At 58.1% G+C, this 25616-nt stretch overlaps 1 protein-coding gene across 4 annotated transcripts in view; it reads left to right on the top strand.

Moving 5' to 3' along the window:
- LOC122387124 (nuclear receptor coactivator 2-like) overlaps positions 1–25616 on the top strand; it is a 134556-nt gene that overhangs the window by 60471 nt on the left and 48469 nt on the right. The window contains exons 1-3 of one of the 4 annotated variants that reach the window (XM_043377007.1): positions 16062–16120; positions 21245–21349; positions 24069–24210. In XM_043377007.1, coding sequence (XP_043232942.1) covers positions 16098–16120; positions 21245–21349; positions 24069–24210 — 270 coding nt within the window. In that variant the 5' untranslated portion in view covers positions 16062–16097. Of the gene's footprint in view, positions 1–16061; positions 16121–21244; positions 21350–24068; positions 24211–25616 lie in introns of those variants that run through there. The other 3 variants (XM_043377006.1, XM_043377009.1, XM_043377008.1) reach the window with 3 other exon arrangements.

Genomic DNA, 25616 nt, shown 5'->3' with positions numbered 1-25616 from the left:
TCACCACCACAGCCCGTGGAATCAATAGATCCTCACGCTCCGCCGTGCGGCTTGGCTCCATCATCCCACTTACCGAGCCTGCTGACGTCACAAAAGGTCCCTGGCCATCAAGTCGCTGCACCACTGCTGCTACCGTTGTTACCGAACGACCTGGTAGTGTTACTGCATCGCCAAGAATGACTCTAGCCCGCGGGGGACGGATCTCAGGGTATGTTGGAAGTGGAATCGTCATCCCTTTCATACGGATCACCCCCTTCTCATCGTCAATGATAGTTCTGTTTTGGCAACAGAAGTCACGTCCAAGGATCACGTCATAGACCAGCCCCGACACCACAGCCAGTCGTGGACACACAATCGACTCCTCCTCCACCTGGATAGGGACATCACGGAGCACCTCAACGATGTTCAGGGGGCTACCACCAGCTCCCTTCGCGGACCGCGTCGGGGTGGTGGCCTGACAAGCCAGTTCCGTTTTCAACCGCTGCTGGAGCCCATCCCTGACCATGGAAAAGTCGGCACCCGAATCGACCAGCGCCCATACTTCGAGGCTGCCCAAGTGGACTCGAATGGCTGTTGCAGTTAATCGGGACTGGATACACGCAGCCGGCTCTTGTCCCACAGGGCCAGCTGCCCCTAGTTTTCCGCCGGCTTATCAGATGGAAGGGCTTCCCTCGACATCAGCCCCCGACGTCCACCCATTGCTGGAGGCCCCTGCTGCAGGCGAGAATGGCATGCCGCCATCCAGTGCCCAGCCTCGCCACAGAATAAACAAAACGGTTGGAGCGGGGTGGCAGCTTGTACAGCCGACTGACAGTTACTCCGAATGTGACCCTCCTGCCCGCACGAAAAACATTTCACCCTGGTGGCTCTCGGTCCAGTTCTCGGCTGACCACGGCGTACCACCGGGCAGTCACGCCGAAAATGGCCGGGGGCACCACACCCGTAACATTTGACAGCCTCAGGCAGGTGGTCCGTCTTGGCAACGGCGAACGCCTCCAACGAAGACCGCAGCTGGCCGATCTCCTGCTGCAGCTGAGCTATCCTTGCATCCTGCTGCGACCCACCTCCTACCTCTGCATGAACAGCTGACGCTACAGCACCCAGGGGAAGGGGCCCAGTACCTGTATGCGTCGATGGGTTAGCAGCGCGTACCGCCTGGACGACCTCCTGGCGTTTATGCAGCTCTCGGATCACCGCTACAGCCGCAGACAGTGACTCAGGATTACGGTGGCACAGTTTCGTCTGGAGCCACTCATCCCGAAGTCCACATATGAACCGACTCGTCAGGGTTTTCATCACGAACGCCCTCTCTGCATACGTTTCCTCAGGACCTTTTCCCTCCCCTGACGGACCGGTAGAATGAGGGAACGCAGCCCGCCCCAGTCTCTTAATACGGTCAGCGAAGCTCTCAGCTGATTCCCCCGGCGACTGGGAGGCGCGCCCCAGCTCGGCCTGCGCCTGTAAGGGCTCGATTAACCGACCAAACCGGACCCCAAGTCCTGACTTTATCTCAGAGTACGAACTGTCACCCTGATACAGCGAATGCGCATAATCGAGTGCGACGCCATCCAGCAGAGGCAACAGCCGCTTAACTCGCTCAACGTCTCCGAGTCCCACCGTTAACGACTCGAAACGAGATATCCACCGCTCCCAATCATCTGTCTCTATACCCGCAAAACGAGGGGTTCGCGATACCAAAATAGTGTCGTTGAAATCCATGGCCAGCGGAAACAATTCACCAAATTATTCAAAACTGCACCCAGGCGGACCGCCTTATTCCTAACGTTCCCCTCAGAACAGAAAATATCGGCGTTCTATTTTCGAGCAAACCGCCCGCTTTTTGTCGAGCACAGACTAGTTACGACAATCAACATTCATGAACTAAATTTCAATAAATATCATCAAATGAAATTAATGAACTCACCCTTTGTCGTCTTCTGCAGTCCTACCGACCGCGCCAAATATTGCGGGAGCTGAACACACTCAGACTCGATGCTTTACTGTATTATCGGCAGAGGCCCAAACAAGAACCACAGAGCCAACCGCTCGTAACCACGGTCTCCCTGCCTCTCTCGGGCCGCCGACCGCCCAGCCAGCGCCAGCCCTCGACCCCGCCCGAGGGCCACGCGGCAGGGGCGGCGCCGGGCGCGGCCAGCCGGGGAGGCGCCACGGGCGGCGCCAGGCATGCCACAACGGGCGGTCACAGCCGCCCGTAACACTTCAAATGTCTGCATTTTGAAGCTTTCTTTGACGCTAAGCCTTTTTAGATAAAACTGCGCTGAAAACACAAGTTTCTGACAATGTTGAGATCGTCAAAGATCGTCCTGACAGCCTTATCAACATTCTCAGCGGGAAGTGGCCCAGCTTCAAAAGCACCTCTGCTAAACATTGAAACAACGCTGCTCTTTGATATCCCGGACGAGCAATTTAAATGTAATTGCGAGCCTACTTAGCCCGGCGAGGGCCTACATAATTGACCGCTCCGCAGAGGGGCCCTCTGGCCCAGCGCTCCCTCGCGCCGTGGCGCAACGGCCGTTCGTTTATGTAAGGTCCGTAATATCACTCACAGGAAGCAGTTGAGCCGTGCTTTCAGCGGCGCTCAGCAGTGTCATACGCAATATCGGGCCCGCGGAGTTCGGCGAACGGGTCACCGCCGGCGGTCGGTGGTGGATATCCAGCGGGCAGCAGCTCGCCCGTGTTGACAGTGCGGCCCGGTGAGCTGAGCCGTTCGGCGGGTTATTGCCGCTCGGCCCGGCCGGTGACCGCCGGCACTCCGCAGCGCACGCCTGATTTGATGCCCGCTCTGGCTGCGGACCGCTGATTTAACTGAAAAGTTATGGGGCGTCGGGAAGCTACATCAAAGTTGGCCTGGCCGGGTCGGTCGCCGGCGGCGGCGTGACGCCCGGCCGGCTTCCTCGTCCCTCCGTCGGTTGGTCCCGGCGGGTCCCTGCTGGATCCCTGGTGGACGGCGCTCGGCGCGCGCCGCCGCTGACCCTGGCGCTGTCAGAGGCGCATTGTCCGGCTGAATAGCGCCCTAATGCCGCGAAGGTCTCCGTCCCGCCCGCCGATCCCCTGGCCGCTCGCTCTCCCCCGGCCCGCCGTGGCCGGCGACGACAGCGCTCCGGCGGCCGACTGGGCCGGTGGGCCGGCCTGCCGGCGATCAATGCGACACGGCCGTGACCGGCGCGCCGCACGCGCTGCCGCACCTGCCGCCCAGCCGAGCCGAGCCGCGCCGCGTCAGGTGGCGCCGCCGCAGTAGCGGCAGCCGGCGCCACAAGTCATTCATTGCTCCCCGCTGTGCGTCGGACGTACCGTCGCCGTCGGCGGCGGCGGCGCTGGCGGCGCGGCGGGCGGTGTGGTCGATGCCTGCCCCTGAGGCGGACAAAGAGAGGACGCGGCGCCCCCGGGCGACCCAGAGACAGAGAGACAGACGGACAGGGCGGCCCGTGTCTGGCCACCCGCCCCCGTAGCCGCCAGTGCCGCTGGACGCAACTTCCGGGTGCGGTCGGCGCTGCGCCGGCGCCGGGGCCTGCGCGCTCTGCGTAGTATTGACTGGTGCCGGTACGCGCCGGCCGGCCGGCCGAGTTGACTGGCCTTGCCCAAGTTTCAAGGCCCGCCGCTGGCCGAATCAATAGGGCGGCTGGGCGACGAGCACGTGGCCGGTCGGCGCGCGGGGCGCCCGGCCGGCCGCTCGGCTGCGCTGCCTCGCCTCCCCGCGTGGGACTCCGCTCGGCCGGTGACGACTGACGAGGGCGGCGAGGGTGTGGGTAGTATGAGCCAACCAGTCCCGTGCTGCTGCGCGGTGCACGAGCGACCCGCATCCGTGTCACTGACGCGATGCGACCTCCCGCGGGAGAGACGCGAGCAGCTCGAGCGGGCCGCCCTCGCTCCGGATTGTTTTGTTGCGTGCTGGGCGGGTGGGCGCTCGCCGCCGCGCGGAATGGAGCGGCGCTGCGCGGCGGCGCCCGCGGCACACGCGCGCCGCACACGAGCCGATCCGCCATCGGGTATTCATGTATTCACTCCTCCGTCCCGGCGTCGACAGCTCTGTTTCATTTCTTCACACCGGCTGAGATACGACGCCCTCCTTCAGTGATATTTTGTAACAGGTTCGACTGGCTCGGCCGTCAGTGAAAGTGCTCCTCCGGCCGCCGCGGCGGGTTGCAGCGGCCGCGGGTCCGCTCCGGGACTGTCCCCGCGCCGCGCCCATCCGCGTCGCCGGCGACAGCTGCCGTGATGAATCCGCCGCGGCCGACGCACAGAGCCGGCCGCCGGGCCGTGGTGAGCGATGCCCGCTCGTATTTTAGGCCGGTGGCAGCCGTTGTGTGCGGCACGGACCCGCTGCCGGCGTGGGTACGGCCGTGGGACGGTGGTGACGGCGGGCGGCGGCGGCGGCGGACTATCTGCTGTTGTCTGTTATCGCGAGCGTCGAGCATTGATACGGAATCTCATCGTTCTATTCCAACGACCTCCGGTGACTAGTGCTGAGTCTCGTAACAGTGCTTCTGCCACTAACAAGTTGCATAATTTGCCATTACACTGCTCAGTATTACATTACATTACGCCTACACTGTTGTGCGTTAGCCTCAAGCAATTTTATCTGGGCAGGTCAGTATTCAGCCTCTTTCCTTTAGCCGCGAACCGAGAGCGGCACCTATTGCGAGCGGCCTACAAATGGATCAGGGCCACGGGGAGGTTGTCTGAGCGGGCGCCGCCCGGTCGGACACAACTCGATTACGACGCGCCACGGCGGACAGCCTACCCGAAATGCCTCTCCTGCGCTGAACCCTCCACCGTACTGATAGCGTACCAGCCGTCTCGGCTCCGTCGCGCGGCCGACCTGCCGGACTGCTGTCGTGGCCCGCCGGGCGCCGCCGTCTGTTGTCTTCTCATTAGTGCGTGCACTGAGGCGGGAGGTCGATTGTCACGGATCCGTGCTGTCTGCCGGCCGGCCGTTTGGGCGTTCCGTGCCGGCCCTTTGGGCGCTCCGTGCCGGCCGCGGCCCTGTGCGTGCAGTGCGTGCCGCCCGGACCACGCTGACAGGTCGGCTCTGACGGCCGGCCGGCCGGCGTGGGCTGTGACGGAGAGCGTTTGTTTGGCTGTGTTCTCCGCCTGTTCCGGCCGCCGTGGGTGGTCGCTGGTCGGACATTTGTGTCCGGAACACACGGCAGCGCACCCTGCTGCAGGAACCACCTGCTATAGCGGACAGACTGGCAGCTGTTGCCAAGCGCGGGTGGATGACAGTCTGTCCCAGTACCAGTGCCGCGCGGCCGAGTCTCACCCCCGCAGTGCAGTTCGCTCTACTCCGCGGAACGCCGCGCCGTCGCGCCCGGAGCCCCGCCGAGCGGCCCGCAGCGCTGGCGGCCGCCTCCGGGCCGCCAGATGTTCTGTGGAGCGGAGCGGGGCGGCAGGGCGGCGCGGCGCTCCGGCCGGCCCGCGCCGCAGCAGATGGTGGCCCAGGGCGGCGGCGGACGGCGCTGAATGGAGGCGCCCTCAGGTGGACGCCCGGCCCGGTCACGTGGGCGGACAGGGGCGGCTAATGTGGGGGTCACGTGGTCCAGCTGTATCGGAGCCGGGCCCGCCCAAAGGCGCTCCGAGGGGCTCGCCTGTTGTCACGCCCCGTGTTGACCGGCCGGGCGTCACTTCTGCTGTCAGACGGCGGGGCGGGCGCCGCCGGACCGCGGGACTGTTTGTGAGCGATGTTTGGCCTGGTGCGGACCCGCCCAGAGCTGACCGGACCCGCCCGTGGACGCCTGTGGTCGCGTCTGGGCGACAATGTTGGACTAGAACATGCCGCCGTCGTCCTATCCACCGATACCGGTCAGATTTTACCTCCGGTCCTTGCCTCTTCCCGTGTCGGCAGTGGCTGTTCCCGATCAGTCTGTTTCCGTGACCGTGCAAGTTCCTACGGGAGAATCGCCTGTCTGCAGCTGCCGCCGCACTAGCAGCCACTGATCGGTCCACCGTGCGTCTCACCGTCTGCAGGTGTTCGCATTGCTGCTGCATTGCTGTGGAGGAGATTTTAGCTGAGCTCGGCCGAACTCCAGTGGGGGCGGGGCGGGGGCGGCCGGATCAGGTGCAGCGCGCGGGCGGTGGTGGTGGCGGCGGGGGCGGCGGTGGTGCTGAGACCGCTGGATCTTTGGGCTCGGTCAGCCGCACGTCCCAGAACGACCAGAGGCGCTCACAGGTGCACGTGCGTGAGGGACCGCTGCCTTTGAGCTGCTCAACATTCACGTCACCGCCCCATCCCGTGCTTCTATCGCTCCCTGCTCCACCGTCACCGCCCATCGGCCTGCCTCCTCCCCCGGACGCCGCTGGGGCTGAGAGCTGTGTGCTCCGACTGAGAGAGCTCTGTGCGTGTCTGCTCGGCTCACGTTACCGGTGATGGACAGACTCTCCCCGAACCGATCGGCGCTCTCAGGGCAGAGCGGCCCGCGGGAAGCGGCGCCGCTGGAAACAAATTGCACCCCGCTATCGACTGCAGCCGTTGACGGGGCCCGATGAGGCGGGCTAATGCGAGGCGTTGGCTTACGGACGTGCTTCCAGGCCTGCTCACTTTCTGGGAAGTGCGTCAGATGCGCCCTTCCCACGCACATTCCGGCCGTGGAAGGCTGTTGCGGGAAGGGGAAATCTCTGAGGCATGCGGGCCGAGACGTGCTGACGGGGATGTGCGACCAGCCTCGGCAGGTGTTACTCGGACAGTAATTATTCGTAATTACGGCAATATTTAATGTGACATGACGCTGGCGAACCATGTCTGCATACCGTCCCGTTATATCCCACATTCCCGGGGGCTGAGGCTCCATGGAGGTAGAGGGGGAGGGCTGCGGGCGGCGGTGGAGGGGAGGGGGTGTCCGCCTCTCGGTCCGCCGTCCGACCCACTCTCCGAACCTGTTACGGCATCGGGCGCCGCGGCCCAGTGCGTGGCCGTCCGTCCGGCGGCCCGGCGGCCTGGCGCGGTAGCTGGCAGGCATGGTTTGGCCATTTCAATCTCGTGGCGGCGCGGCGCGGCAGGTACCGTGCTGGGGCTCGGGAGCGCGCCGCGGCGGGCGGCCGACGGCGCGCGGACGCCGCCGCCGCCGCCGCCACGGAAGTGCCGCGACAGCCGCGGCGGCGACGGCGGCCGTCCGGTCCTCGAGCTGGTCCGGCGGACCGCCGCGCCGCCCGCCGGCTGCGGCCGCCGGAGGGGCGACTTTTGGGAGCCCGCCTCAGGGTTGGAGTTAAAATAATTGGAAGCAGCAGGAGATTACGTAATAAATCGGCTTGGCGTCACTACAAGCCCAGCGAAAGTGGCCAACGGGCACACTGCCAGACCCGGGTGCGAGAGTCGAGACAAATGACCGTCGAAGTAGGATGGGGATTGGAAATATGAGAAGACAAACGATTCAAAACTTGTGGAGCGCGCTTTATGGCGGTACAGTTTGTAGTCCTGGATAAATTTAATGCCAACAGCAGTTGCGCCAAACAAGCTCAACTGTTTTTTATTGCACTTGGTAGCGTTTCTGCGAATTCCCTCTGTCGGAGTCTCTGATGACCTGCGCGCGGTCGGCGGCGCGGAGCCCTCTCATCTCGGGCCGTGCCGTCGGCGACTGGAATACCGCCGTCGGTCCGCCGGTGTCGGGATCGGGCCGGTTTTTGCTCGCCGGCCGCACCACAACACGGCGCTAAAGCACGCCGATCGGGCGGCAGTGGCGGCTGGTGGATGTCTTACTGGACACTCGGAGAGCCGCTGGCGCCGGGACAACCACGACATAGCACCGGTCCGGGCCCGGCTCCGAGCGGCAGCGGCGGTCCGGCGGCCGCTCCGGAGAGCTCCGGGCCGAGCTCCCGCTCCGGCCGACCGGGGAGCTGCGGCGCTCCGGGCCTCGGGCGGCGCGGCGCTCCGGGCCTCGGGCGGCCCGTGGTGACCCTGGACGCCTGTTTGTGGCGGCGCCGTCAGGGCCGAGCCGCTGCGACCCGCCGCACTGAGCCGCTGCGACCCGCCGAACCGAGAGCTCCAGCCTCAGCCGCCGAGCCACCCCAATCTCTGCCTGAGCCGCGCTGTGAGCTCCGACCGGCCGGCGAGCCGCTCTGAGTCTGACCGCCACTGAGAGCTCAGCGGCAGGCTGGATGCGGCAGGTCCTCCGCTTCTCGGCTGGTGCCTCCGGGCTCCCTATCCCTGGACTCCATGCTCTGCGCTCGGGGCTCAGCTCTGCGCCCGGTGCTCCGTACACGCGGTCGCTCGGACGTCCAGTCCGCGCGCGGACCGTTCCCAGCGCCTGCCGCGCCGGCTAGCCGCCGGTTTTTGAGCCGCCGTGGCGCGCGCGGCGGTGTAACGGGCTCCTGTCGTAGGATCGGCGGATTGTGCCGCGCGGTGCGGTGTTACCGACCGACACCTGCTGCCGGCTCGGTCTCCGCAGCGCTGGTGAAAAACTCACCAACCAGTGACCAGCGCACCATGACAGCTGGGCGGCTCTGACGGAGAATCCGACCGGACCCGTCGCGGAAACTATCGGGGAAACATGGGGAGTATCCCGCACGAGTGCGCGGGAGGCGGTGTTTTCCTGACAGGGGCCGGGCCCGCGCCGCGCTACCTCCAGCGGTCTATGGTCGGTAACGTGTTCGATACGGCAGCACGGCACACTTGCAGCAACCTGTGCTGTTTCTGCCTGTTTGGCTGCATCTTTATCACACAGGCCATGTCGGCCAGGGAGGAAAAATCGATCCTGCACAGAGTTCTCGTTGTGTTTTACTGTTCGGACGGCGGTTTGGTCACGATTACCCTGTCGGCCTGACATTGCCATGACGGGTAACTGGTAAGGTATCACATGCATGCAAATGGCTTGTGTCCGGCGCGGCGGCCACTCCGCTAATGCCATTTGCAGACATTCTGTGCTGGTGTTGTGTTGTGGCTTGCATGCAAGGTCCTGGGAGGCAGTGCACTGTAGGCCGGCAGCCTGAAAAAGCGCTAGAAATTCCCCCAAACTGACTGTCCGCAATATGAACAAAATAGGTATCATTTAATCCCAAATTGATCGAAGAATACGATTCCGATGCTAGTTTTGCCCTAAGGTCAAAATTAAGGTCGTCAGTTGTCACCAAACACAAGACAATTTAGACTCTCTATAGGCCACCACATTTACCGATTTTAATGAGGAACTTTAGTCGTAATTTATTAGTTGACCAATCGTCGTTTTGAACGAAATTTCCTGTCAGACTAGTTCAGGGCACTGTTGTTCACTGTGCCAACATTATTCTGACATATTGCATCGCTTTTCTGCAAGGATAAGCTAGCTGTTTGCAAGCAGCTGCAAGACGTAATTTAAAATCATATCCAATTTTTTAAATAGACTTTTATAAAAACGTTATTTCGAGCGGCTAAAAATGTACATTTCATACTAGCCTCTGATTACTCATCTTTTGTTCCATATAGGTGCTTTGCTGCTTTTCCCTGCTACTTTTCGAGATATGCGCCAGTAAACCACATGATGTAGGGGCAATTATCACCTCGCCGCTCTACTGAAGGCCCGGCGCTCTTTAAAACGCTGGAAGTTGTGAAAAACAAACGCTTATAATCTAAATGAAATATATGTTCCTGAGCTCAGAATTGATCAACGCACACAATGCTGCAGTGGCGCAGCCAGGATTTCGTTTCGGGGGGGTCATCGCCTCCAAAGCGGGCCCCCTAGTGTGCGGGCCCCCCACCCATTTTTCAGAATCTTTCCATATTACATACGCATTCTGCTGAGCGGGCCCCCTTTACCTGTACGATAACCCTGAGCGAGTTTGAATCGGAAAATTTTGATAGAACAATAGCTCGGTAATCACCCAGTGTTCAATTTCTACACGAATTGACCATGACAGAAATATGTTACTATGACGTATGAATTCGTATCTTTCGAGGGCGAAATGTGCCCCTTCCGCAATATGCATAGCATATATGCAAACAGAACTGTTGCCTGCTTCTGTCGGACAAGATTTAAGCAGTCCCATGTGCCTGTCCTAACTCCTAAGTCATCTATTGGCTGCTGTAGTAGATTGTGATTTATTCTTCTTCATTACGTGAATTCGCTCACAAGAAGTTTTAACCCTCGCCGGCACAGGGGAGGGGATGATGCAACCCCCTAAGGGTTTTCGCAAATAACTCGCGTAAGAAGCAGCCGATCACGACCAAACTTTCAGTACCCTCGCGTTGATCAGTTCTACCCTACCCTAGAAATTTCATGACCCTGACCCAAATGACCTTTGACCTGTGACCTACCTTCCGAGACCATGTTTGGCCAGAATCGCGATTCGGCGTATGCCGGCTCGCATTAGCCGCGCGTTTGCAGTCTTTCGTGGTTTCAAGCATTCAAACAACAGTGAGTTGATGCTGCTCCCATGCATTAGGGTGGATGTCAAGGTCACCTGAAGGTCAGGTCAGGTCATTCATTACCTATGATGACCTCGGTACTTTCTTCGAATTATACATGTTTCCAGGCTAGTTTTTGGAGCTGAATCCGAATTTAACAACCATTTGAACATTTACGAAGTAGTTTTGGTGCCTTCGTAACATGTTACGAAGCTGCCAGAGGCGGCTGACACGTAGGTACTACGAATACCCGGCAGGACTCCTATTGGTTGACCTGACCTGACCTGACCCGACCTGGCCTAAATGCATACTCTTGCCTTGGGCCGGGTTTGTTGTGGCGTGGTGATGTGGTGACGTAGATTCTGTCTGCTATCGTGGTCCCGGCATGGTGTTACTTAGCGCGGGGTACGGGCCCGACCGTTGCGCCAAGTGCGCTGAAATTTGCGCAACTTATAGATCAAGGATGGGCAACGTGCCTTTGAGGGTCTCAGCTCGATCGGATCGATAGCGAGCACATGGCGCGTGCTCAAAAAGTGCAAATTCGCGTCATGGACTTTACATGTATAAATCGGCTTGCAAAATCGGGCGAAAATGGCTAAATATGCCAGACACTGGTCCGATACCCATGCAGTATCTCGGTAACCGTGGGCCCAATCGGCACGAGGAACACAGTATCGTGTAGAGAATCGAAAGGACTATCGAATGGTGTGCGGTGCAGGGATGGCACGCGCCACGTGCACCCGTGAGGGCACTTATGCTGGAAAATTTACGTTTCGGACAGATTTGGGACTTAATGCTATTTTCGGGTGACTGTTTGACGGAGCGGGTTCAAACAACGCCTGTTGGCAAAAGAAAGGTACCGCCTCTCATGGAAAAATTGTGAACAGCTAATTGATCAAAAACAAGGTGCAGAACAAATCGCTGGAGAGAATGGTATTTGTTAATGACTTACTTAATTACATGGGTTTTACTGCATAACCTGGTACGTTTGACAGTTGAAAATGGCATAGTTGGAAAGAACATTTAATTTTGTCCAAAATCCAATCATCGCTTTTGCATGACGAACAACAGTATTCTTAAAAATATAAATGTTGCAAACCTCTACAAAGTAATTCATCGATCGCTATCATTTTTCAATAACCTACGTCAACCTTTGTTATAAACTACACATGACATGTTCTATAGTAGAACGCATGCTTATCAGACACGAGCACCTCGATGCAATGGATATTTTTTCCCAAACCAAAATGCTTAGCCGTCAAAAAGCAATCAACCGAATTGGATACATAACCCACGGACACAAGACCAGCCAAACGCCCACCGATCGAAAATACCCCTTATTCGCTTTGGGGAGCAAGCGAGTCACCCTAGCGGGCCCCATTCAACCAGGGGCCCGGGCCCTATCCACACGGGGGCCCGAGCCACGTCCACCTGGGGCTCCGGGCACCGTCCACCAGGGAGGCCGGGCCCCGTCCACTAGGGGGCCCGGGCCCCATTCATCCGGGGGCCGGGCCCCATTCACCCGGGGTCCGGCGTCCACCTGGGGCCCGGGGCCCGTTCTCCCGGGGGCCCGGGCCACATCCACCCGGGGGCCCGGACCCATCCACGGGGTCCCGGGCCCCATCCACCCAGGGGGCTCGGGCCCATTCTCCCAGGGGCCCGGGCCCGTTCTCCAATCTCCCGGGGGCCCGGGCCCCATCCAACCGGGGGTCCGGGCCCCGTCCACCCGGGGCCCGGGGCCCGTTCTCCCGGGGGCCCGGACCCATCCACGGGGGCCCGGACCCTATCCACCAAGGAGGCCCGGGCCCGTTCTCCCAGGGGCCCGGGCCCGTTCTCCCGGGGGCCCGGGCCCCGTCCACCTGGGGCCCAGGCCGACCCCTCACCCGTGGTGTCCCAGTAGGCATTTCTCGAAGCGGGCTCGTCCGATTAGATTAGGGTCTCTCTCTCTCCTCCCTCCCTCTCTCTCTCTCTCTCTCTCTCTCTCTCTCTCTCTCTCTCTCTCTCTCTCTCTCTCTCTCTCTCTCTCTCTCTCTCTCTCTCTCTCTCTCTCTCTCTCTCTCCTTCTCTCGAGCGGGCCCCTGACAGAAATTTCGGGGGGGTCAGCTGACCCTCTGACCCCCCCCTGGCTGCGCCACTGCAATGCTGTCAACATTTCTGGGCCAAACTAAAAAATTCAGTCATTATTAACCCCTAAACACAAGTCAGTGATAATCAACAACAACTTGCTCTTTAGTCAGACTTTTTGAGAAATGTTATTTCGAGCCGTTAAAAATGGCCATGCCATACAAACCACCAATCATCTTTCTGTCATGCCCTACTCGCAATTTTTGCTAATGCCTGCTACTTTTCGAGGTCACGTGACCTCACCATTAAAAGTGAATGGGGAAATAAGGAAACTGTTGTTTTTGCGCATGGAATGATTTCAAACTATCTCAAGCACACGGAATCGCGATTTCGTGCACTCCTTGCAAGATGCGATGCTTTACTTTTGCATTTCTGACCTTCCGTGACGTCATTTATGACGTCACACCGGTCATAGGAGTTTCTCGTCTATAACTCATGATCAAATTGAGCCAGCGACTCGGGAAAGCCACCAATGGACTCGGGAAGACCTCCCGAATCGAATGATATGCGATACGACCTCCTTCGATTAAGTTCGTGGCCTGATGGGCTCTGAACTGACCTTGACTCGAGGTCAATACCTTAACCCTCGCCCCGTTGGGGGGGGCCATTTTGGCCCCCCCCCCTGTGGTTTTTCCTGAATAGCAAGAAAACGGCGGCGCGCAGCGCCGCCAAATTTTCAGTACCTTCCCGGGCATCAATTTGACACCTTCACACCAAATTTCAAGTCTTAGGTCACCTTAGGTCAGGAGTTATTGAGGTCAAACTGAGGTCATGTTCGAGCAAAAATGAGCAAAAAACATGCAATCTTGAAACGCTCACCAAATCTACAGTTATCAAGCAATTTCAAAGTTCTTTATATGGTCTAGTAGACAAAAGGCGGCGCTACAAAACTGCTATCTCGGATTTTCAAAATTTTTGGTTTTTGACCAAAAAAAATCAAAAAATTGATTTTTTTAGAAAAACTTTGAAAAAATCCAAAAAATTTCCGAATTTCGAAAAAACCGGAATATATGTGATAGTCCCAGCGCTCTTCTATATACATACCAAATTTCAGATCGATATCTTGTTTTTTGGCCAAGTTATAGCGAAAAAACTGTTCAAAAATGATGACGTCAAATTTTTGAACTCAATTTTTAGCAATTCTAGACCTCGTACGGCAAAACAAAGACCACCATTGAACTCCCCGTGACGAGCTGCATCGATTCGATACCCATTTTATGCAAAAATATTAACTTTGAAATTTGACCTAATTTGACCTGACCTTGACCTGACCTTGACCTGAACTTGACCAAAACGTGATCTAAGCTGGCCCCAAAGGCTGCCTGACCTATATAATCGCATTTGTCATGTAAAATGGACCATAAAACATGTATCACACGACACTTTCATATTGTGACCTCCCCGTGACCTGACCTCTGTGACCTGACCTGGTATTAGTGACCTCAAATAGCAAAATATGTGTTTGAAGAACATTTCCCCATCGATGATTTTCAATGAAATGCATTTTACTCGATTTTACAACGCATTTCTTGAAGTGCCTGTAAACGGTGAAAATTGGACCTTTGACCTGATCTGTGACGTCATCGGTTTGACCTAGGTCAATAAAATTGGGTCACAAGGTAGTTCCCCGTTGGGGCTATCCAACGCCGTTTACCGCTTGTCGCTATGTTGCGTGGTTCTCGAGATCTTAGGGGGGGCCAAAATGGCCCCCCCCCCAACCGGGCGCGTTGCTCGGCAGAGCCCAACGGGGCGCGGGTTAAGTTGACCTCACCCGAACAAAAAGTATACCATTCGACGCGCCTGAGCCAGGCGAACACGATGGTGCCAAAATCGCTGCTCTGCGGCCAATTTTTGCGATTTTTTTTTGCCAAAAACCAAACCCTAACTTGGGCTTTTTGACTTCACCTCAGAGGTTACCGGTTGACCTGGGACCTTAAAATCGGGTATCAATCGTTCCGCCTTGAAACGGCGCACACGCTTGTTTTTTCCTCGAGGCTCTAGCTCCATTAGGGGCGAAACGGCAAAAAGGGGTCGTACCAACCCTCCCCCCTCGGCCGGCCGAGGGGGTGGGGGGTCCGACAATAGGTCCGGCGAGGGTTAAGCAGCCCCACTTCGTTTTTAGCATGTTTGCTTGTCACTGAGATCAACAACTCAATCACAAATAATTTCTAGCGCTTTTCCGGACCCCTGGCCCAGTGTGCAGTGGTTGGGTCGGATTGTTTTGCTGGCTTTGGTCTATGCTGTACCATTTTGCAGTTTTCTTCTCGTGAAGAGTTTGCTTTCGACGCCATTTGTATTATATTGTTGGGCAAATAATTGCCTTTTGTTGAAAATATGTGGCATGTGTGGTAGGGCCACCGCTCTCGCTTACAAGCGACTTGTAGCAGCGGTATTAATTTATATCATAACGCTTTTTCCTATCGGCGGACTTATTGCTAGCGACCTGCCATCGTCCGCCGTCCACCGCTGTTTCCCTGGGGCCCCGCCGCGAAGGGTACCCCACACTTGCCCTACACCACCGTCCGCCCTCCCCCCGTCGGCCGTGCCGCGTCGACCCTGCCACCTGGCGGCGGGCCGTGAAACTGCGCCGTGCCGACCGCGCGGCGCCGGATGGGAGGAGGTGTAGCCGTGTGTGACGTCACAGGGGTCAGGCCGCGACACAGCGCCGCCGGCGGGGCGGTGACGTCACCGGGCTGCCGCCGGTAACGCAGGCTACCTGTCGCCGTGCTATGGGCTGGCCGCCCTGCAGCCTGCAGTGACTGGGTACAGCCCCGCCCCCTCGCCGCCCTCGGCACGGTTCCTCCCCGTCCCATCTCCCAGCTCACCCCAGCCTTCCCGTCCCGTCCAGCCGTCTCTGGGTGCCCGTCAGCCAGCAGCCGTTCCCTCGCGGCCCGGCGGCGGCGGCGGCGGCGTCTGAGGAGCGGCCCGACTATCGAGTTTCCAGCCGGGTTCTGAGAAGGCGCCGGACCGCCGCCACGTCACCGGTGCCGTCACCGCGTCACCGCCGACACGTCACCGTCCGCGACGACACGGCGCGACGACAGGCGACCTTGCGCGCGTGCAGCCTGCACCCCGGCCCGGCGGGGCTGACCGCCGCCGCACCGATCTTCGGTAAAGGTCGGGCCCGAGCGGTCCCGGGGTGCGGGGCCGGGAGCAGCTCTGCGCCAAACCGCCGACCGGCGGCTCCGTCCCTAGCTCCCAGGGCTGGCAAAAAAAAAACGCCGCCGAGCCCGGGGGACGGAGAGAGGGAGAAAGAGTGTAGAGGATGAGAGCGGAGGAACCCTGAGTCAGCCGCCGTCGAGCGGGCCGAGCCTCCGGGCCTGCCGGCCGACGGGCCTTGAAGCCCCACCGACGCGTCCGCCGGCCGCCGCGCCTCCCTGCCATTGGTGGGCCGATGACGTCACACGCCCATCGGTGACGTCACTGACTATCGCCGGCAACTTCCTCATAACCTATTTCCGCTGGCTCGGGGCGCATGCTCGGCTCTGCCGTCAATACTGAGCGGCGGTGGCGGCGCAGCGCCGGCCGACGGCGCAGCCTGCGCGGCTCGACATTAACCTATTTCGGCCGGGTGATGTGGGCCAGTGACAGCGAAACCGGCCGGCGGCGCCGATGACGGTCGGCGCGACGCTCCCGCTCCGCCATGGACGCCGCGCTCGCCGTGGGGTAAGTGAGAGAGACGGGACGAGTCACGGCGTGTCGACTCCGACGCCTGGTGCTGGGAGACGGCCCTAGCGCGGCTGTAGCGCCGGCGGCGTGGTGCCGGTGGGAGGGGACGGACGCGCCGGGGACAATGCGGGCTGGCGGCGAGGGACGCGGGCGGGCGCGCCTCGCGGCCACGTGCCGGCACCGGCGAGTGGCAGTGAAAGTCGGCGCCGACAGCGAACGCGTTCGATTGACCCGCACTCAGCGGCGGCGGCTGCGGCTCGGCCTTGTCGGTGCCGCTCGGTGACACGCTGTGGTCCTGTTGAGGGCGTCCTGTCGTGTCGGCTCCCGGGCCCGGACCGCTGACCTGACCCACCTTTTGTCCTGTACGCCGGCCGGCGGACCTTATTGATCGCCGGCCGCGGCCGTCTGGATGGCTGCCCGAGCGTCCGTCGGCCCTGCTGACTGTTCGTCTGTGGGACTGGCGGTCTCGGCGGCCCGATATCGCCCCCACCAGCTGACCTAGGCACTTGTTTCCCCTTTGCTGATCAGCCTTCTTGACCTAGACCCTGACACTTGGGCTGCTCTTCGATCGGGGAAAATCGCACGAGCCTGCAACTGCTTTTCCTCGCCTCGCACTAATTCTGCTTCGCTTCACCACGTGAGACTGCGCTCATACCTTTTTATTTGTTGCCTTTCTGATTTTAACCCTCGCCCGCACATGGGGGGGGGGTTGCCACCCCCCCCCCCCAGGTAGTCTTTCTGCTCTGCACTCGACATTTTTAGAGCTAGAAGGCTGATTTTTCGTATAGCTGCTCCTCTATCCTTTCTTGATGTCCACTGAAAATTTCAAGTTTCTGTGATTTTTGGTTTCGGAGATATGACCTTGTTTTTCAGGTCATGTCATGACCCAAATGGCCAATTCTCAACATCTTGCGTTTGCCATGGGCCTTGTGGGCTTTTGACACCCTGATTTCGGCCTTTTTTGCCAGTTTTACCTCCCACCTATCATGGAACATGTTGTTCGACGATGTACAGGGGTCAAGGTCAGGGTCAAGGTCAACCTAGGTCATCTAAGATAATTGCGTTTTAGGCAAGCTGAATTTACTTTTTGTGAATTTTTTTGACTGCATTTTTGGTAAAAGCTTCTCAGATCATGATTTCATGTAATATGGACCCAAAAACAATCGGTGCACACACCAGTATACACACAGACACACACAGACATACAAACACATATAATTGACCTTGACCTAACTTGACCTGAAATGACCTCAGCAGCAAAATTCTGGTCGGGTAGTGTGACAAAGAGGTTCTAGCTGGCTTGGCACCAGAAAACAGCATCGTCATCGATATTTGATAAGCAGCGCACTTGATATCCAACGGTGACCCAAAACAGCAACATTTTTTAGTTTGACCTGACCTGGAAGGTCAATGACTGACCTGAGGAGGTAAAACTGGGTATCATTGGATTCGTCTCTTCCCAAAGAATCTTTTTGGTCTTTACCGCTAAGCTCTATCTCCAACAGGAACGAAATGGCGCGGGGGGGGGTGTGGCAACCCCCCCCCCCCCATGTGCGTTCTAGGATGGGAAAATGGCATGTGCGGGCGAGGGTTAAAGAAAGAAGTTTGATTGGAAAGAAGGAAAACATGCGAGAAGGTTTGTCTTAGACCCCGCTTCAGTCTGTGTGTGCGCGAGTTATCCTTGTGTTTACGTGCCTCGTGATTATGCGACAGGAACGCGACGTGACCGGCATTAAATGCCTGCGTGTTTTTCGTTGATTTCCCTCTCACCTGACCACCGGCCTGACGTCCCGGCTCGTCGGTATTCCGTGTGGTCCGTCCCGCTAACCTGCTGAGGCTGAGCCAGTGTTGTCGGACCGTGCACTGTCCCACGGACAGTGAACGCCTCGCCAGCTTCAGAAATATGCCACTTTATCATAGGCACTTGCTCGCAGTGGCTGTGATTATTCGTTATAACATTGGGAATGGCGGCGGCAGATTTGAGCCGGCCCGCGGCAGTCAGTGGGACTGCCGCCGGCCCACTTACGGCGTTATGAAACCGAGAGTGGCTCCTTACTGTCGCGTCCAGTGGGCCGCGTAATCGGAGTGGGCCGAAATGATTGTCTCCAAATTGGCGCTGTCTGTAATGGTGGTCCCAATTGGCGGCGGCTTCCAGACGGAGCTGATTGCAATGTCTGGCGCCGGCCGCGCAGACCGGGCGGTGTCTGATGTCCGCTGACGGCTGCCGCTGGGGATACCGTCAGCAGCTGCAGGGGCTGCTGTGATCCCAGCGGCTGCTGGCAGCTGTGACAGCTGTGATCTCAGCAGCTGCCGCGGGGGCTGCTGCTGCTGATGGCCCGGTCGTTGCGGACCGCTGACACGTCTAATGAAGACGGACGGCGGCCGCGGCGGCGCGGTGTCCACTCGGCTCCCACGGCCCTGTAGCAGCGCGCCTGGACGGGGTGGCAGTGAGAGCCCGCCGGCGGCCGGACCAGACCCTCCTTGCCGGGTCACACCTCTGGGGTCTCCCACAGACCGCTGGCCTCGATTGGAGTGGCAGGTGGTCAGCTCGACTCTGAGAAGTCGAAAGAAATTGAAAGTACCCTCGGTGCCGGGGTTATCCGGCATCCGCCTTATATTACCTACATCAATTACTCGTGCAATTATAGCCTCCTGCAGTATTCTGCCTTATCAATTACATAACGTTCCCTTTTAAAGCAAGCACATCAGGCGAGTGAATTGGCGTTGCTCGTAATAGCCGGCTCTCGTGTTTCATTTATGCAGCAAAAAATATCGGCTCGTCGGGGCTGTTTTCTAGCGCCGGTTCGTTTGCCATCGGAGATTGGAGCTCATTAGGGCTGGAGGAGACGCCAGCAGTGCTGATGGATGGGATTGCAAATCGGGACGCTGCAGCGCGCCGCGGTTTTTGTTGAACACGAAATGACGGATGCATCACGAACAAAGCCTACGACGCCCAATGACTTCCTCATTTTCCTCTGGACTCCCAAAAGAATTATGCATTTGTTTTTGTAAAGTTTGTTGGAGGCTGGAAATTTAAGCTGCTGCTGGTGGCGGTGTTGCTCCTATGCTCCCGTCTTTTCGATGTCTCTGCACAGCTCTATCTCGAAGCTGTTCATCACCGTGGGTGTAGGGCTTACAGCGGCTAACAATGACGTCTCAATTTACATTCAATTAGCCGGTGAGCCGCGCCCGGCCGGACCAGCGCCGCGGGCAGTGACCAGTGGCCAGCACACTCCTCCGACTCTGCACGGCAGGCAGTCTGTGGCCGGCGCTGCGCGGCCCGCTGCAGTGGTGAACCGATACCCAGCGGCCCAGTCCGACCCGCCGCCCGGCGGTGCACCAGCCGACCTCCGCAGTACACTGCCATTTCGGTCAGCACTGAATGACAGACGGAATGAATGGACGCCCTGCGCCAAACGGCGCTAGATTCCACGTACCAATGTCAATGGTGCTTGATGGTCAGACCGGGCTGCGAGCCGTGACCAAATAGCCCAGACGGATTTAATGTTATGCTATCATTTGGGCGTATTTGGACAGGGGCCCGCCGACGCCTCCTTCCGAAGGCGCTATTTGAAGAGCACTATCGGGAACACATTGGAGGCATTTGTTTAGCCGTGCGCCTGCTCGGTGAAGCGCCTTATGGAGGCTACTCGGCCTGCCTGCGCTATAATTGCTGTCTTGTTTGGTCATTTTTAGAACAAATATGACGACTATTCGTCCGATAATTATGCATCGGCACATAAAGTTGAAAAGCATGGCGCGTCTGCAGACATTTTTTTCTCATTAATCGAGTTGTTTACAAATAGCTCCAAGGATATTTAATAAGTGAGTTGCTCCACTTTTTATGCGCCGACTAGCATGGAAGCGAATGCCACCGATGTGCACATCGTGTCGGTCATTTTTTTTTATTCACGTTCATCCGGACACCTGTACTGTCGGACAGGCACTTGCCGAGACGCAGGTTTTCTGCGAGTACACTGCCGCCCTGTCCCTCCCGGCCTGTGGCCCTGGCCGCCTGGAGGGTCGCCTGGAGGGTCGCTCGCCGCCGCCTTTCAGCTCGGTCCTGTCCGCGTCTCCGCCGCGCGGTGCCGCGGGGCGTCTTTGTCGGCGGGCCTGCGGTCGGCCGCCCGCCGACGCTCTCAGAACGGCCATAATTGGGCGTGGTCCGCGGCTGGGGAGGCGGCCGGCCCGCGGTGGCCGGCTCACAGGCCACTCCCTGGCGACAGAGCGCGTGGCGACCACCTCCGTCCCCGGTCAGTTTTCCTTCTGCTGCGCCGCCTCCCGTTACTGCAGGCCGATGTTGCTCGGGTCATCGCGGCTTTTTGCCGCCGCTCTGCGTGTTGGAGCGGTCACGGGTCGGGAAAACACGGCCAATGGCGCCGGTCCTGTCTACGGACGGGGAAGACGCGTCGCGTCGGCGCCACACCGACAGGCGACGACGCCGGGGGCGCCGGGCCGGCCCGCCCCCGCTTAGTGCAAGTGGGGGTCGAGATTGAAATGCATAGCGCTTTTACGAAACGCCTATGTTTTAAGAAACCGTTTGAGTAGGTACCCGTTTTTAACTCTTTCTCCTCTTTCCCTCTCTCAGTCCTCTTTCCTCCTCTCTCCTCTCGGCGGGCCCGACCGGCGTCTGTCGGCTCTCTGGCCGTCGTTGCCGGCGGGCCGCCGGTGCGTCGCGTGTCGCGCCGCGCCGCGCCGCTGCCTCTGGTGACAGAGCGCGCCGCTAATCGCCACCTGGTGCGTGGCGAACACGGCGCGGACGCCGCGCCAGAGAGCACCGCTGCTTGATGGACCGGGTCCGCTGCGGCGGCCGACCCACAACGGGGTGACTTTGAAGGCTGCATTCTCCGCTCTCTGGTGTAACCGCTGTTAAAAATTTCGCAGACACGCATGAGTTATCTGTAGATCTTACATATCCAGCGCACGCTACTTTAATGTTCGTTGCGTAATGATGAACATTTCAGTCTTTTTTCTATCATTGGTCCTCATTAGATATGATGGCATGAAGGGATAATGGGTGTTCATATAATGACATACACGTAACTTTATGGCGCGGTACGGATTCAAGACGCGATGGCATATGCAACGTTCGTAACTGATGCATGTCTCTGTCCTTTGCAGATTGTTGCCACAGGTTGAAGAATGGGTTAAAATGAACACAGCGCCAGGCATACCGAATCGGAAACGTAAGAAATCGGACGCCACCAACGAGCAAGCGAATGCGCAGTAAGTACCGTCTGTGTGTCTTGCATTGAGGCCTGACTGGTGGAATTGGCATTGCGTTTGTTGGCATAATCTCTTGCCATCCTAAAGAGCCTTGGGTTGTGTAAGGGTAAATGAAATCTCTGGATCTGATGCAATCAGTGATAACGCGGTGTATGCTGGGCTGGCTTTAAACGACAATCCTCTGAACGTTATGACGCTTTAATCAAAGTGTCGCTCAGCCCTGATAAACTATTACTTTCTTGTAGCCATCGGCTTGGAGGGACGGGGTAGATTAGGTTCCTTTTCTGACTCCATCCCCAGGATATAGGTAAACGATCATCTTTGTTTATTTAAAAGATATCATGGAATGTCGCGGGCGACTCACCCTCGAAAGTCATATGACGGTGCATGCAACGAATCATTTCGGCGAATGCCGTCCATCCGGAATGCAGTATTTAGTGACCACTCAAGAGCTTCGGGACAACTTTGGCATTTGAAAACCCTGTGGACTTCCACATTGCTATCATGGGAACCATCCTAAACGACTGCCGATTCAGTACTGTCGCCGAGAAAAATGCCCAGCGCTTCTGCTCATGATAATTATCCTTGCGGTTTTTGCGGATTAGACTGCTGATGCATCAGTGAGGGTTGGTGGGGTGCATCGTTAGTGGCAGGAAGCCGAGGAGGCCTCCAGCGGTCGCCGTGTCACATTTTCATGGCCACATGTTGGGCGCGCGGGACTTTGCCGGCCTTCAGCTGTGGTGTGTTTCTCAGGGCTCCGCCGGGTGACCCTTCAGTTACAAGGTGAGCGCCATTTGGTGTGGTGGGCGGAGGAGCTGCCACCCGTTAGTCAAAGAGCCTCCTGTCGACTTCCAAATGATGTGAAATGTTTACGGCTGCTGGAAGAAGATATACTGGTCTTTCTTTCATCTTTGTTGGCTTGTTGTACAGTTTTGTTGTTGTATTTACACTTAGCACAAGCTTCATTGTGCAGAGTTAACCCGGCAACTTGTCTGCGATTGTTTACAAAGCAAGGTTGAATAATCACTCAACCTCACTTTAACGTTTCTGCCATTTTCCCGCTATTAAAAAACACATGCACAGTAACTTTTCTCTCAATTCTTCAAAAGTGGTTTAGGCCGAATGTTGAAGTCCGTGTGATATGTCCCACTCTGTTCTCGAGCCGTGTCGTTCGGCCTCCCCAGCAGGTCAGCTCCTGGGGGTTCCCCTCAGAGGTAACAGGCCCCACCGCAGCTGATTCATGGGGGCAGTCACGCACGCCGATTGACTTATTGCAGGTTGCTAGTCACTTTCACTAGCTTGCAACCTTGCGCGTCGGCTCGTTCATTTTCAATGTCATTTTACGGTTTTTTATAGAAAGCCCTACCATTTTTTTTTTTTTTTTACTTTGATGTCGGTTTGCGAGATTACATCATTTTATTCGTGGTTATTGCTTGAATTTACCATTTAACTATGTTTTTATCAGTATTTTTATGAGCTTTTGCTTTATCCCTTGTCTCGCCTTCCGATTTCTGGATTTTCGCCTTCTGGAAGTTCCTTCCACACGCACCCTTGCCTTCCGTTTCTAAATGTTTCACTCTGTGCCGACTGCTCGCCACCGTAGCGCTATGGAGGCCAGCGGCACGGGTAGGGGGGCGGAGGGGGGTACCCATTACTGCGCACCTGTGCACCGTGGCGGGGCGACCTCACCGTGACCCCGGCCAGCGGCGTACAGACGAGGCACCAGACGGCTCCCCGCAGCTAGACGGCAGATAGTAGATAGAGCCACTGACAGGCGGCAGTAGACAGTAGACAATTGTAGGTTTAGACGGCAGTCGTCGGATGGCTGTAGAATGTAGATACACAACATACTGCTAAACAGCAGGTGGTTCGCAACATGCAGCAGACTGTAGACAGCGCTCGAGTCTGTTTTGCCCTCGGCTGGTGTGTGCTCGGAGTACTGCTCCTCGGAGGCTCGGTGTGCTCCGTCACGGCTCAGACCCGGCCCGGAAGTCGTGACACCGTCACGGTGCAGTAACGCCTTCGTGACGTCACTCTGCAATAGGTTAGGTCGTTTTTACCGCAGAACATTCAACGGCAGGATGTTCGTCCAGTGTATTGCTCTCAGAGACGGTAGTTCCTTTTAGCCTTACGTGTTCAACATAGTTCTGAAGTCATCACGCTCATGTCGAACTTTGTGTGACGTCACCGAGCCCCGGTGGACGCCGGTGTGACGTCATCTCACCTGCCGCCACATCCAGCGGTGAAGTTGGGTTATGACGTCACTGGTAGTTGCTCACCGGCTGCACGCTGGCGGTGGGTGTGACGTCACTTCTGCCATGCTGTCACGGTCCAACTATGCCGGAAATGCGGCCGCCCGGTGAAACAGGTGTTGGGGCCACGACCAGCGGCTCTCGATGCGGGCCGCGGAGTCGTGATAGTGCGAGCTGCCGGCGCCACTCGACCCCCGTCCAGCTGGAGGTGTGGGTGTTTGTCTCGTGCGCGGACGGCGGACGGACGGCGACCGCCCGGTGTACGGTCCACTGTGTGTGCTCACTGTGTGTGCCTGTACCGTGTGTCTGTACACTGTGCTCTGTGCTACGTGTCCCGGTGCGCGCTGTGCCGGCGTGTGCGTGCCTGTGCGTGTGTGGGTGTGTGTGTCGCACGCTAAGTGCCCCTTCCGGCTGTGGTCGGCCGGGCCGCCCCTCCCCAGCTCTGACCTGACCCCTCTGTGCCGCAGGGTGAAATGTCAGAATGAGAAGCGCCGCCGCGAGCTGGAGAATGCGTTCATCAGTGAGCTTGCCAACTTGATATCCACCAAGGATATGACCCAGAATGGCAAGAAGGACAAGTGTGTAATTCTTCAGGAGACCGTCAATCAGGTGGGTTAGACTGACTCGGGGAAGCAGCTCTATGTAGATTGTCATGGCAATTTCTCGTGCAATTATTGCATGTGCTTGCGCGTATTGCTTTGAATTTTGGAGATAGGCTGGTTGGTTGAATGCCACCAGGAAAACATGGAACATGTTTAAGTGGGGATGAGGTACTGCAGTTAGGGTGATGAAAGCCCACCGGTTTTATTCTAACGCTGCAAGTTGCGTCAGGCGGCAGACGGCTGTGCAGAGCTGTCCGGTGGTCAGTGTAAGCACAGAGCACAGCTCGTGCCGGCCTGCCGGGCCGACCCGTGACTGGGAGCAGGGACCCGCGCTAGTGCGCAGTGATCGGCCGGCTGCTGAGATGGATCGATCATGTGAGGAGCGACCTCGGCACCTGACACCCCTGCCCCGCCGGCCGGCCGGAGTGAGCCAGCCGGCCAGCCGGCCGTCTCGGCCGGGCGGTCCTCCCATGCGGTGTTGATGCTGCATTTTTGCCGGACGCCTAATGGACTTTCGATGCTGATCGCACCAAACCTGTTGGTCGGCGGCGGTTTTCCGTGCTGGCCGACGGCCGCGGGGCGGCGCTAGTGGCCGCCCCGGCCTCCCCGCCCCCCGCCCCTGCCCCTGCCGCCGCCGCCGCTGCCAGCGTGGCCGAGCCGCGGACCGCTTGCCGGCAGCCCGCCGCCCGCCGCCCGCGTGGCTCGGCGCCGCCAAGATGGTGTTTATTTTGATGGAGTTCTGTGGTATCGGGTGCGTGCATTGCTGGATTGAACCGCCCCGGTGGAGCGCCCCCCGGGATAGGCCGCGGTGCGCGTGAACAGACCCGCCCGAGCATTTCCGCTGATTGCCTGGCGGCAGACTTGTGATCAGCTCAGTTGAGCCGGCTCAAAAATCAGCTCAGCTCATGAGCCGGCTCAACATTTTGCCAAATTGTTGAGCTGTGAGCTGAGCCGGCTCAGTAATGCATTGAGCTGAGCTGCTGTCTGAGCTGAGCTGAATGAGCTTGAGCTGAGCTGAGCTGAATGAGCTTGAGCTGAGCTGAGCTGAGCTGAGCTGAGCTGAGCGAGCTGAGCTGAGCTGAGCTGAGCTGAGCTGAGCTGAGCTGAGCTGAGCTGATTGAACTGAGCTGAGCTGATTGAGCTGAGCTGAGCTGATTGAGCTGAGCTGAGCTGATTGAGCTGAGCTGAGCTGAGCTGAGCTGAGCTGATTGAGCTGAGCTGATTTAGCTGAGCTGAGCTGATCCAGTTCTAATTCTTTTCAGTTCATGCTTGGAAATTAACTCAGGATTTGATGCTTCAGCTATGAGCTAGCTATGGAGTGAGCAATTACACTGCCTTCGTGATCGCACTTAAAAATATCAAAACTCTAAAGAAATCAATATTAATCACTAATCAAGCTTAATTTATTTCATC

Source organism: Amphibalanus amphitrite, unplaced genomic scaffold (genome assembly GCF_019059575.1).
Source record: "Amphibalanus amphitrite isolate SeventyFive unplaced genomic scaffold, NRLGWU_Aamphi_draft 000274F_arrow, whole genome shotgun sequence".
Classification (NCBI taxonomy): domain Eukaryota; kingdom Metazoa; phylum Arthropoda; class Thecostraca; order Balanomorpha; family Balanidae; genus Amphibalanus; species Amphibalanus amphitrite.
The sequence above is the reverse complement of the archived record's forward strand: the minus strand, read 5'-3'. Positions and strand labels throughout refer to the sequence as shown.